Raw genomic sequence first — 14,391 nt, forward strand, 5'->3', positions numbered from 1 at the left:
CAAGAGCGGAGGAAGGCAGAGAGGCAGAGCTGCGGTTTTTTACGGGTTTCTCTGGCATCGCTTAGACTCAGTGCATATGATGCAGGAATGATTTCACTGTCTGTTAATCCTTAGTCGTGTGACTCACCAGTGTGGTGTATGTGACAAAAGCAGCTGTAAGACTATATAGGGCTCTCAACCCCTGTGAAACCACAGTAAATGACTAAGAAGTTTAATTATTCTGAAATATATACATGAACGGCAATTATTTATTGATTTGCACTCTGTGAACTTTGCATCCTACAAAGTTTGGGGTCTCTATTAGTCCTGAGAAACTCCAGGTAGTAATTGCACAGCATTGTGTTCCTTTGAAAACACTGGTGCCTCACTGCCGGCTTTGTTTACGGAGTGATTTATGGGAAATCAGGTGGCAAACTCCTCGGCTGAATGTTTAATTCGACCTGGAAATCCCTTAGGATGCAGCGCTTCTAATAGCTACGAGGGGGCTGCTTCCGATGAGACTATACTGGAGCGGATGAAGAATCACCTATTAAATCAATTTCAACAAGTTAGAGGTCACTATAATTCATTTCACTTCTTTTAATGAGTTTCTTGGTAGCGGTTTTGTAAACGACTGCTCCATTAAGTGGATTTTCAAAGGCTTGAAGAGCTTTATTTGGGGTTGCATTTACCTTGATTACCAGGTGTCTCAGCCTATTATACTCAGCAAGTTGGTTGTTTTAGAGTCACCAAGCAAGCGAAGCTAAGCTAAGCTAACTGGCTGCAGTCGCCTCATCTTTAGAATGAAGACATGAAAGTGGTATCTTCACAATCTAACTCTCGGCAAGAACTGAAATAAGTATATTTCCCAATATATATCGACCAGAGGGGGTGAAATCCCTGCCTCCGCTGAAGTATTTTTAGCCCGGGCGGGGACAAAATGGCGCTATCCATGGGACTGAAAGGGAGATTTTATTCTAGCATGTTAAATGAGCACTTCACCTTTTGTTCCGTTGTGTATGATCGCAATCCCCATGTGTCCGGAGGAGGAGAGGACAAGGCATGGGAGTGAAAATGTCACTCTAGCTGCTCGATGAATAACATTTTAAAAAACTGACTAACATATTCCTGCAATTGCAGATGTTAAGTTCAAGTTCCTAATTGTTTTATCAAAGTTCATAATTCTTCTATAAATGGCTATTTAACAGGCTCCATAGTCTATATACTGTGGGCCCACAGTGGTTTGTAATTTTTTTTCAGGAATAAAAAAACGTTTTGAAACTTACTTAGTCACTCTTAATGCAAAAATACCGTGGGCACGTCATGCATCTATTACTGTTGGACATTCAGGCATCTGGAAACACTATATTATAGTAATTGGTATATATGGAGCACATTGACCCCATGAGAGTATAATTTTCCGTTTGCAGCCAGCATGCCTGTCGAACATTGACAGGAATCTGCCTTCCTGTCATTGTGTTTGCAGAGACAGCAGAGTGGACAGGGATTTACTGCATTTGTCACCCTCAGGAGAGGCTGCAGTGCAGTTCCTCTTCCCCAGATTGTCTGCGCTGACATGAGCTCACACCTACTGCACACTTGTTATCTGCCATCAAGCTTATTGTCCGCTATCGCCCGGTGTCTTCTCAAGTTTCCTGTGTCATACAAATGGTTATTTGTGCTTAGCTGTCTCTTGGTTGGTCTCGTCATATGATTTCAAGTTGAAATTTTCCCTTTAGTATTGTAAAATATGCTGATGAAGCAGCATAAGGAGGTATTAATGGCATCAAAAGCTAACATACATGTCTGACCGGGCCTCGTGAGTAATTGAATATGTGCTGAGCTTGTTTGTGCGCTACGAAGAAGCTCTTTCCAACTTGCAAAAATTTCAAAGTAATGTAGGATCAATATTAGTCTCTCATGGGGTGGCGTGGTAGAAAGACTAATTGAGTTGAATTGTGCTGACTGTAACACTAACTCTTCTCATTACGGTGACAAAATGCGATGCAGCGATGGGCTTCTGCACATTGAGCACTATTCTAAATTGCTGTCAAAGTATTCAATTACCACACCACAAGACCCAGTAATACAGTGTAGTCATGTGTGGAGTAGATGGCTGACAAGAGGGCCAACAGGTTAAACCTGCCGTTAGTCGGACTCGATGCAATCCAAATAGATTCTACATCCAATCCTTTCAGACAAGTCTAGAAGAGATCCTCATACCTGACACAAGGGGAAATCAGTCTTGGTGTTCAGTGATGGTGCTTTTCCTCTGGGATTGCCCTGAACGGGAGGTCAAAAGAATGCTACCCTGACCCCCTATCGTTTGATTGAATCTTCTAGGATACAAGACACACTGTCGACTCGCTGAACTTCCCCTTTGCAGGAGCAGAGGCAGCGTCTGACCAGCCATGACAACAGCAAAAGAAGGATAGGGGGATTCAGGCCAGAGCTATTAAGTGCTCTGTAATGTAAGATAGTGATTTATTGTGGACAGGCATTAGAAGCAACCGTCCACTCTGAGGAAAACATTCAGACCGAGCATGTTTGTAGTGGTTTATTCACAATTTGGAGTGTTTACTTGTTAAGAGTCAAAAGACTCCAAAACACAACCATTAATGGTTATGAGCAAATGAATGTTGACATCTAATAAAAAGCAAATCCCTGTGCTTGGAAAGCCTATTAGAAAAAAAAAGAAGGAATCAAGTGAAAAACACAGTCTGACTTGAATTGAGACCGATTTCTTGTAGTGCTGTTTCACAGATGAACACCTTAAAATGTATTTAAGCATTTAATTATTCTAAGCTAGAGTTATAGAGATTGGAATCTGATGTTTTATTATTCACTTTCTTGCCAAATACAAAAATGCAATAAAAGTTACTTTATTGCAGGTTTTATAGGGGCCGAAATAATATAACCTTCAATTTGACCAATTCTCTGCTGTTACTGAGAGATAATGTCTTTCATATGGGAAATGTTATATAAGCCCACAGAAAAACCAACCAATGATAAATTTGTTTATCTCTTGATGACATTAAAAAATAAAGAGGTCTCTCTTTCGTGTTTCTGACTTTGGAAGAAACCCTTTGTAATAAGCATGTAAATTTAATTCCAGGATGTTTTTCTCCTTTAAGGAAAAATGGAACTGTCTCAACAGAAAAGTCATTTGGCAAATCTAATGATATTAGACTGATTTCTACATTATTTCTGCTGCCAAACAAAATTCAGCTAACACAGTAAGTCATTCAGCAAGCAAAAATGGCAAACATTCACTGAAAGTTCATTCGTGACCTCGAAATAGAATGTTGAAAAAACTCAGGGTCCCCTTACTGGCTTTTTCCAGAGCTTTCAACAGCATCTCACAGTCTTCAGCAGCAGATGATGAACATGGAGGCCATTCAAAGACCATCCTTAAACAGAGACACAATCTCCTCGTGTCTACAGCCTCCTGTTATGAAAAATGATGACAAGTGAGGAAACTCCATCTGCTGGTGAATACCGTGAGAACTCTGGAACATGCTAGTAAGTCGACCTCAAGTAATGTTTTTTTTTTTTTTTTCCCCCCTTCGGTCAATTCACGGGCTTATTCCTCTGTTTGAGACGTCGCCTGAAGCTCTGGGAAACTGTGGTGAACATTTTTTACAATCTGATAAGCAATTAATCAAATAATCCACATATAAGTTGATAATCAAAATGATAATTAGTTGCAGTTTGAATGTTGCAAAGTTGCGATGTAGTGGCAGGCGTCTTGCTCTTAACTGTACTCGAGAAAAAAAAGAATTAGTCGCTGACTCTGTTCCTGACTCATGTCTGCTGCTCCACAGGTTCATCTCCAAAGGGCTTTCTGCTCGCTTGTAATTAGGAATAACATCCGATTTGGACGGAGCGGACAGTCTGGAACAGTTCGGAACATTTCATCATCTCACGGGGGACTGTATGAAATACAGTCCCGTGGCAAGGTTGTGATTAAAAGGCTAGTTCAGAACTGCAGCTGTTTTTCTGCAATCATACCGCCTCTAAGATTATTGCTGCTCTTTATTAATGATCTTTGTGACGATCTTTGTTCATGCCTCATGATGAGATCCAGCTCCATCCATCAAGCCATAAAAACTCTCCACAACCCCCAGGAAGAAGCTTTCAAATGGCTTGTTGTGCTGACGAAGTCATGCTAATTCCTAAGACAAAGTGAGGTGATGAAATTTTAATGATAGCTGTGGGGGATTATAAATACAGTTTGCATAGCAGCAGCCAATAGGAAACACAGTAAGAACAGATCAAACAGGGGTTAACTAAACATACATAAACCGTAAGGTGCTGATCTCTCTGGGTCGTGGCTAAAAAGCTCCACGCAAACAGCTCCTGCTGTATATGAACACAACGGTTTGAATAAAGCTGTCACGTCTGAGGGAGTCAGAGGAACCAAAGTGAATTGTCCTGCTGTCGTTAGGCTCAGGGGAGCCAACATACAGCTGGTGCTCATTGGATGGATTGCACACAATCTAAGACAGCGGGAGCCGCTGAGCCAGGGGGAGCCCCCTGCCGGCCGTTTGTTTAGGAAGGCTCACAAGTTAGTGCTGATTTTGCATATCTCACCTAATTCTCTTGTGTAAATCAGACTTGTCCAGCTTGTCACCTGTGTTGCAGACTTATCCTTCACCGACCGAAGCAGGGTAGGTGTTGCTTGCTGATGAAGCCGTTCTCAGAGGATTTTTTTCTTTTCAAAAGAATAATTCATATTTGCAGGTGAGGCCAGGTGGCTCTGTCAGGTGGCAGAGGGGATCAACATGCATCCTGCTGTATCCTGGGATCAAATCCAGACCTCATCTACTTCTGTCTTTGCTGTTTAGTTCCTCTGCAGATTGTCCGAAAAATGCAACGGTATAACTTGGCCACTTACATCTCCTCAGCATTTTTATATTTATGTCAAACAAACTGCAGTTGTTTTTTGAAAACAGTGAATTAGTACATCATGTTTGGTGCAGCGGGGGATTAAAAATTCTCATGAGCAGGACTGACAATAAAGAGTAGCAAGACAGGCATTTATTTTTGTGAATATTATTTTAAGAATACTGCAATTCATCATTGTGTTTCAGGGGTTGTTTTTTTATTTAGAAAGCATCGCGATTCAGGTCATGTCTCTGTGTGGGAGGACAATCTTAAATTATTGAAGATAAAAATAGATAGCCTGCCATTCTATCATTAACATGCTGCCACTCACTGTGGCACGAAAGTGCAATTTCAATCTCACATAGGAGCGATAACTATCTGAACATTCGGTTCTATTTGTGTCCTGGTTCCACAACTCACGGGCAGAGTCTCTCCGTGTGTGTGTGTGTGTGTGTGTGTTCCTTAAAGGTGACGCGTGGGGCTCTGTCTGCGGGCTCTGCAGCAGACCTTTAGACCTCGGCCCATGTCGCTGTCTCTAATCCGAGGACTCAGTCAGCGCAGCACATGGCCGGCCCCGACCTTGTCCTGTCAGATACTTTCAGTCTCAAACAGACTCGCTGTGGCAGGCCGGTGTGAGTGAAGGGAGCATCCCAAAAACCCTCTGGCTGGGTTGTCCTGCTCTCACTGATGCTCAGCTGTACGGCAGCGCTGAGAGAAGGAATCCGTAGGAAACACTTATTTTAGAACACTGTTTCGTTCTTAGTTTTAGAGAAAATGTTCTGTTATTTCTGTGCAGGGGCGGGTTTAGAACCTTATTAATGGGGGGGTATGGTGCGCTATGTGGATTATTAATGATTACGTTGTTCATTCAGTGTAAAAGAATTGCCAATTTCCAATATTATGATATGACATAATATCAGTAAGTAATTGCTATTTGCTAATCGAAACAGCCTGCATCCAGGGACAGATTGTGAGAGAACGGGCCCCCGGAGACCTTCATGTAAAACGCCCCTCACCCCTCCTGCTTAGGAGCAAGACCCCCGTAGCCATCTTATCTGTACTCGTTTTGTGTCTCTTTGTGGTAACTTAGAATCGTTTGGGAGATGTTTTCCTTCTCCTTGTAGTCATTTTACATGTAATTGTTGTCATTTTGTGTTTCTTTGTAGTTGTTTTACTTTGTCTTTCCCTCTACATCCTTTGGTGGTTGTTTTGCATCTCCTGGTGTACTTCTCTCTGTGGACGTTTGTATGTAGCCATTTTGCTCCGTGGGTGTCTTGCATCGCTTTGTGGTCATCTGATTGACTTTCCAACAACAAATGTTAAGAGTCACTTCTGGTCCAGAGGCCTGGGGCCAGTGCCACCCCTGGCCGCCCCTCTGGATAGTATTTCAGTTTTTTATGGGATAGCTGAATAAAACCTAGAAGGAAAACACAGACACCATATGCTGATGATGAAAATCAAAAGAGAACAGTTAAATTTTGATATTGTTTTTGCCAGTTTGAGTTGTAATCCCAGGATACCACCTGACACAGTCTGTTCGGCTCTTATGATGTTTTTGTCTTCATCTTTTTCTTTCGGTGTTATTATTTCAATTATTGTTTGGCTCACAGCACGAGCAGGAAAATATTAAAGATTTTAATTATGCAGAGTTATTTTGTCTTATAATAGACTATGAGGTTGTTTATGCAACCCAGAGTCTTATTTCCCAGGTGAACAACCAGATACAGTTTGTTCTCTCCATGTACTGATGTTATTTTGTTTTCTTTCACCTTTCTCTTCTTCGTCTCTCTTACTTTAGCATTGCATGTGTAATTTAATGTGTGGGTTGCTCGAAGTATTACAAGAAAAAGTACTCACTCCTGCAAACAGATGAAGAAAATGTTCATCTTGGAACTAATTTTGCTTTTTAGAATCTGTTGGAAGTCTTTAGTCATCTGGCCAGCTCAATTAATGTACCGATCTTCTGCCTCTTTTATTTGTTCTTCCACTTCTTTCTTGTTTATCACCCTTCCCAGTAACATTAAACATTTTTTGTCTCTCATGACGACAAGAAAAAGTTCCCACTCTTGCTTACTGAGAGATTTTATTGAAAGGAGTTGATGTTTCCTGTTTGTTTAATGTCCATTAAATCATAGCCGTGTACTTAGCAATTCACTTGTGCAAACGTGCTTCCTTCCTGTAATTGATCAGCTCAACTATATACAAAAACAGAACTTATAAATGATGCCCTGTCTCTCTCTCTGCCAGAGATGGACTCGCTTCGTATCCTGCTCTACTCGCTCATCTTCCTGCTGAGTGTCTTTGGCAACCTGCTGATCATCGTGGTCCTGATGCTGAACAAGCGCATGCGGACCGTCACCAACTCCTTCCTGCTGTCGCTGGCGGTCAGCGACCTGATGATGGCCATCTTCTGCATGCCCTTCACCCTCATCCCCAACATCTTAGAGGACTTCATCTTCGGAGCCTCCATGTGCAAGACTGTCACCTATTTTATGGGTGAGGATCATTGTCCCATTTCAAACTGAACTGCAATATATCAGCACTACAATATAAACAGATCAATGTCCTGTTTTTTTAAATAAGGGATGGACTGATGTGGAAGCTTTTTGTTTCCAAACTTAGCAGTGAGTTGAGGAAGTCATCAGTTGATCATTGAAGGCTTGGTATTGATCATTAAAATCAGTATATATTTGAGGGAAGTAAAAATCTTACTCATTGCACTATTAATAAGTCACTTCGGTCACCAGGCTCATTCATGCTAAATAGCAGAAGCTCAGAGGTAAAAGCAGAAAGCGAACAAATGAAAAATTAGGCTGTCCACATAAGGTCAATAGTATGACCAACAAGTAGACAGATGAATTTAACTGGTTTCATAAATGTTCTATTTACAAGAAGAATACTAAAATCCTTGCTTATGAGAAGTCATTTTCTTTTGTATTTAAAGTTGAAATGAAATGTGAATTCGTGTTGCATGAAAAAGGGCAATTATTTCCAAAATCATACACAACGAGCCAAAGCCAGAGATCTAATGAATCTGATCATCTATATAAGATCAATCTCGCGATTCATGGGCTGGGTTCTAGCTGTTTTATTATTCTAACATGGAAGTCTGGTCTATTTTCAGTGGCTGACCGTGGCAAATCTGATACTGTGCTCCAGCTTTAGAATCCTGCCTGAAAATTGCTCGATATCTACCAAGAGCCTATCTTTCAGAGAGGCTTTTCTCCGGGCCTCATTTTGCCTGTCAGAAGGTAACCATCGTGCTGAAAGTGCTCCAACAGTCACACGTCTTCAGGAGTGTGACTTAGCGATGAGCTGGCTCCCATCAGCCCAGAGTCAAGGTGCCACGTGAGGCCTGAGTCAGACTGAAGCACAAGAGATGGCAAAGAAACCGAGATCCGCTGTAAGACTTTGTCTCTTCACATCACTTTGAATGGTTGAGAAGAGCTATTCAATGGTGAGGCCCACAATCCTATTATTTTCTCAGAAATGTGATGCACCATCTGTGAGCACAGGCTCGCCGAAGCTCCTTTTCAATTACTGGGCTCCCTGAGCTGTGATATGGAAGAGGAGTGCAGAGGTCCCTCAGCCTTTAAATACAAACTTTTTCTTATTTGGCTCCTTTTGTGTTATTTCAAGGTAAGGGCAACAGAGTAGTTTAACTGATAATGAATGATTGTGATACTAATGTATTCAAACCATATAAATACTGGGCTTTTATTAAACAGTGATTAATGAACAGGATGTCCTTCACTGCAAATGAGGTAGATTGTTCCTTCCTGACCGCAACAACATTGAATTTTTTTCTGCACAATACGTACAGTGCATAAGAATATCATTTTGCCTGGTTTGAGTTTTTTTCTGCTCTAACAAGACTATAATTCTAGGGAGGGTAAGGCTAGATGCAGCTATGTCCTGACCAGGAGCTAAGGTGGCACGGTGAGTTCGTCCGCGTACTCCATTTGATTGGAGGAAAGCTCTCCGAGTGAGCGTACTTGGTAATCGTCTGCTCAGTTAACTTGTTAGCTCAGCCGCTAATGGGACAACACGTTCGCTCAGTTTATTCAAAAGATGCATTTGTACCACTGACTCCTGTCCTGCCTTTTAACTGCCTGAAAAACCATTCCTCTTCTTTGGAGCAGTTTTACTTCCCGCCCCCCCCCCCCACGCGTGTGCCAGCCAAAACCAATCAATACACAGGATCATTGTGACTATCCTCAGCCATTGATTTTGCGACAAAGCTGCTTGGCCAGGTCATCTACTCTTTGCAAACTCATTTGTTAGCACACGACCATTAGACACATAATACACCATCCATCGTTCTGTTCAGCGATTCGCCCGTGCATCCATCCATCTGCCCTTAGCTCGATAACCATGTGAATCATAGCCCCTGTGTTGTTTTGGTGGCAGTTATGAGATCGATGTTGTTAATATTCTTGGTGTGTGCGTTTGTGTATGTGTGCAGCCTTCAATCACGCTGATGTATCCGTGCTTGTGTTTTTGTTGCTGGTGGTATGATGCAATTACCAACCAACTTATGTTGTGAGGTGCAGTTTGCATAATATATTAGAATTTGGATTTTCAAGGCTTCCAACCAACTTTAACAGGAATGGCTGCAGGGGCGTCTGGCACCTGTAACACATTCATTCCAGGTGTAAAGTTAAAATGGCTTTAGGCTTCTTCAGTGCAACATTCAAGTAAGAATTTGGTGGGACTTTAGAAATTAAGGGCATAGTTTCAGCTGAGGAATTTTATTCTTCTCTCCCAGGTTGAGGCGTGCCGAAAGATCCACCACTGCAAGCTTCACAGTTCAAGCGGACGAGTAGACCTTTGCCCGACTCTGGTTTAATGAACAAGAAAAAGAAAAAGGATTAGAGGGTGTTCAACCTAGAAAGGGGAAATAGCGCTGGGGGAAAAGGGAGCATTCTGTTGGTTAGTTGACTGGTAATTAACTTGGCAGCACCTTGCCCAGAATCACTGCAGATTATCCCCTTCTCAAACATTAGTCTCTGAGTACTGCTAAGTGTCAGGGAGTGAAGCTTTAATCAGCGTGCCTGTCCGAAAACTCCACTAGAAGAGACCTACAGAAGCAATAAATGGGACATATGATACATGCATATAGTGGAAAACTTTCCGCTCTGTTTAATATACACACATAAAAATGTAGCAACACCAGCAGGAGTTATACTAAGGTGCTGGCTATACTTTATTGCTTGGCATTATTGTGCATATGTAAAATTAAAAGGAGGTTCATGAGTTTCACTGGTCGTGAAGCAGCTGCTGATTATTTCACAAGTCAGAATTCACATAAAGAAGAAGAATGCAACTGTGTCCTCTTGATGCACTTTGGCTTAATCCACATACAATATTAATGCATGGGAGAGTATGATCTACTGTATATACAGTTGCTGCAGTATATTTTAAAGTGTCTTCTACTACACCAAGATTTCCTGTTTTGTTTCATAACTCTTCTGTAGAGGCAAAGCAAATTGGTCCATCACAAGCGCTGATCTAAGATCACTGTTGCCTTCCCCTGGCAGTAATAAAACAGATGGTCAAGTGGGTGTGGACTGAAATGTTGAAAGGGTGGATGAGTTTGGGCCTAGTGCTCCACAACAAGAATCTAATCCTACAGGCAAGAAGCTCAATTCCTTTGAGTTATCTGTGGCGACCTGCAACTGTGGCATCAATTCAAATCACTGGACTGTCAGTGCTATACATCACCTGGAAGTGTACTACCCTTCAGTATGAATGTGCACAACCTCCCAGCCATCAGTCTTTTTCAGTGTTGGTTCTGAAAACATCAATTGAAAACCTGTGGCTCTATTTCACACAGCTTCACGCTCTAATGGGGCTCTATCAGGCTGAGCTACTCATCTTCATGCATCCATGCCCTGAAAAATCACGTAGAAATTTGTGTTCTGCTAAATATAATGAGCCAATTCAACCGTATGCGGGCCGGCCTCATGGGAAAGCAATATAGCCCGACTTCTCATGCAGTTATTATGCTGGTTGGTGGTGAAGATGACTGCCTCACTCCTTCATTCATGTTCCTAAAACAGGCCCTGCTGCTAAAAATAACTGCACCTTCCTTGTTTTCAGGCTTGCAAAATCATTGCAGTTGTATAAAATCACTTCTTAAAATAGTCGTTTCGACATTTAAATATGGTTTTTTCCTCTCTTGCTGAGACGTATATGAGTAGATCAATCGTAGATCGTATCTGCGCCCCATAAGTATAAAGCTAATTAGCTGGACATGGCCTTATTCAAGGGTAACAAAATCTCCCTACCAGCATTTCTAAAGCTCACTATCTAACACACTGTATCTTGTTTGTTCCATTCGTACAAAAAAACAAAATGTAAAACTGACAACTGCAGATTTGGGGGGAGTTGTGTTGCAGGATATTTGTTGAGTCCGGGCAGCAACTCCCTCCTTCCACCGCAGTTTTCGAAGGGGATGTAATGTGTCATTGGTCAAGTGTTAATTAGTGAGCTTTGGAGGTGCTGGTAGGCAGATTTAGCTACCTTAGGACAGAGCCAGGCTAACTGTCGCCCCCTGTTAAGTCTTCGCTAAGCTAAGCGAACGTGCTCTAGCCTTATATTGTTACCAGACAACAGATATGACAGTAGTATTCACTTTCTTATTGAACTCTCTGCAGGAAAAGAATAAGTGTGTTTCCTAATAATAGCCAGCTATTCCTTTAGAACTAAATTCCTTGAATAGTGTTTCTTTTGTGATATTTCTTTTATTAGTTTATGTTTTATCTAAAGTGCTTTTTAATGCTTTTTTTGTAATGAGTTTTGTCTTTTAATTATGCGTTTTGTCTCTTTGCTATGTAAAGCACTCTACTAAAGTACTATGTAAATAATGCTTCTTTTTCTTCTGCTCATTACTTTTTATTGTTTCCTTTGATTATTCCTCCTCCTAGCCGCGCTGGAAAAGAGAGAGAAAGATCAAAATTCCCACCTCTCCGTGTTCCTCATTTCCACAATCAGCACAAGCTGGCACTGTGGCTGGGAGTGACTGCCTTCCAGCATCAACAAAAGAAAAACCCCTTGTGTGTGGTTTGGTCTTTCACTGTCTCCGCTTAGCACTTGAAAGAGAAGTGTGGGTGTGAGAGACTTATTGTGCGAGACTCGTACAGTGCCGGTGCACTTTTGAGATCTGCGTGTGTTGACTGTGCCACCCACCTCCTTCTGCGTAGCCAGAGCTGGAGGTGGATATTCTAGTTGACCGGCAGTGTGGAGCGGTCACCAGTCCATCAGGATTGTGTCATGGAACAAGTGGGCTGCCTCTCCATCCGGCGTTTTGCAAGAAGGCTTTACACCCTGAGCGTACAGACAGTGAAGCCTCTGTCTGTACGCTCAGGGTGTAAAAAAACGAAAACAAAAATTGTAACTCTAGTTCTATGATCACAGGTGGAGAATGCTAACAACTCACCTTGATCTTGGATGTAAACATAAATTATGATATTACTATGGATTCAGTAAGTTGTGGGCTACAACTTGAGCCTGGTTTTTTAGCCTATATAAAATATATTTATCATGTCTATGTGTTCAGATTTGACTTAGTAATGACTCAGAAAAGGAGTGCAATTTTTGACCGTATTGATGAAGACTACAATAACTAACTTTCTGTTGTTCTTAGAACACGGCATGCACCTGTCTCTGTTACGTCCTGCTGTATCTTTGCCTCGCATCTCTCCCTCCATGCCCCCCTTAAAGTCTCCCTTGCCCCCCTGTGTGAAGTGGGTAAGCCCAGTTTGAGGGCTGTGTCAATAGACGTACATACAATATGTAACTATACGTCTCCATCTTAGGGGCATCATTAGCCGAGTGGTTTTGGTTCGATGCAGTATCCTTTCAGGGTTCATGTCAGTGTAGTAGCTATCAAAAAATTATTAAACAGCGGAAGTGCTTTTAATAATGCACAGCAGAGTCGCTCCGATTGCTCACAGATAATAATAGGCATACAGAGGTATTTTTGTGACGATGATGTTCTCTTTGTTCTTGAGTATCTCTACGAGTCAGCTCCTTTGTTCTGTTATCGCAGAAGTAACAGAAGGGCGTTCTCTGCTTCTATCAGACTCTACATCACTTCCCACACCAAATATCCGCACGGTTCTGTCTTCTCTAAGTTGCTATCTACAGATCTGCAGTTTTTTTCTGTTTTTTTTTTTTTTTTTTTTTTTAAATTTGCAGTTTACAATATACATTAAATCCTTAATGTTTTAGCTTCTGATAACAAAGCTCTTTTCAATAGAAAGGACCAAGTATTATTATTATAATACTTGGTCCTATATTATACTATATTATTAGCGGTTGACAGGAGAGACCATCAAAAAAGGCTGATGCAAAAGCAGAGGGAGAGGATAAATTGTTCTCAACCGAGCCATAGAGCAGTCCACCACTCAAATGCTTAATATGGTTCCTGTAAATTGAATTGCACCATGCATAGGAGTATGCATAATGACTTCCTCCCTTGAATGATAATGCAAAGCTATGGTTTAGACAGGATATGCTCATCTATCGTGAAGGAACAATGAATGGGGATAAATATGTAACAGTGAAATGGTGGATTTGAAGTTGTTGCCTCTCGTAATGACGGAGGATCAGTTTGGTGAATTTATTCCTGGGGGTGGGGGAGGGTCCTTTCTAGTGGTTGGTAACACACAGGTATGGGTCTTATTAATGTTGTTTGTCAAACCCGGGCTCACCCTCAGAACACAGTCTGTGTCCCGAGTGAGCTCGCTCCCCCTCTGCAGGTTATGCATATTCATGCAAGCAAATACAGCTTGGCCTTGGATTGTCTCTAAAGGAATAAGACCTGTGTTGAGCCCTATAGAGAAAGTGCCTTAAGATAATAGAGGTTTTATTGTGCCATTGCGAGGATTTGGATTATATGTTAAAAAATATTTTGACTTTAAGCAGACTCTCTTGATAGGCTAGTCACTCTGACTGCTATAGTGGTGGTGATGGAACAGTTTTGCTTTTGTTTGACTTTGTTGACTTTTGAGAAAGAAAGTGAATCAACAGCTTAGAAAGTTTTACAGTGCATGCTGATGCAAAACTGGGCAGATTTTCACATTTGGGGGGCAAAACAGGGCTTCTCTTGCCTCATCCTGTTAAATGAGATTTTCTTTTTTCCCTTCAGCACATGAGCCAGAAAAAGATCATGTCAGTCTTGTGAGAAGAGTGACAGGTCTGGGGCATCATTACTGAGACTTGGAAGGTCTGTGTAGGCACCTTTGGCATCGGTGTCACATGGATCACTTTGATCACCAACCATCCAGCAACAACGACACCTCCAACCCGCTGACCATCCCCGTTGACCAGGTGAGGAGGGTGCTGAGTAGATTCTGCCCTGCAAAGGCTGCTGGGCCATATGACATCAGCCCAAGGGTGCTCAATGCCTGCAACCCCCAGCCGTGTGTCATACTCCAGCACCTCTTTAACCTCACTTTACGTCTGGAGAAGGTCCCTGTGTTGTGGAAAACATCCTGCCTGGTTCCTGAACTGAAAAGT

General features: G+C 41.9%; 1 protein-coding gene across 4 annotated transcripts in view; it reads left to right on the forward strand.

Moving 5' to 3' along the window:
* cckbra (cholecystokinin B receptor a) overlaps positions 1-14,391 on the forward strand; it is a 31,466-nt gene that overhangs the window by 3,877 nt on the left and 13,198 nt on the right. For 3 of the 4 annotated variants that reach the window (XM_040142427.1, XM_040142429.1, XM_040142430.1), the window contains exon 2: positions 7,114-7,362. In XM_040142427.1, the coding sequence (XP_039998361.1) occupies positions 7,114-7,362 (249 nt within the window). Of the gene's footprint in view, positions 1-4,531; positions 4,650-7,113; positions 7,363-14,391 lie in introns of those variants that run through there. The other variant, XM_040142428.1, reaches the window with a different exon arrangement.

This window comes from Xiphias gladius, chromosome 13 (genome assembly GCF_016859285.1).
Source record: "Xiphias gladius isolate SHS-SW01 ecotype Sanya breed wild chromosome 13, ASM1685928v1, whole genome shotgun sequence".
NCBI lineage: Eukaryota > Metazoa > Chordata > Actinopteri > Istiophoriformes > Xiphiidae > Xiphias > Xiphias gladius.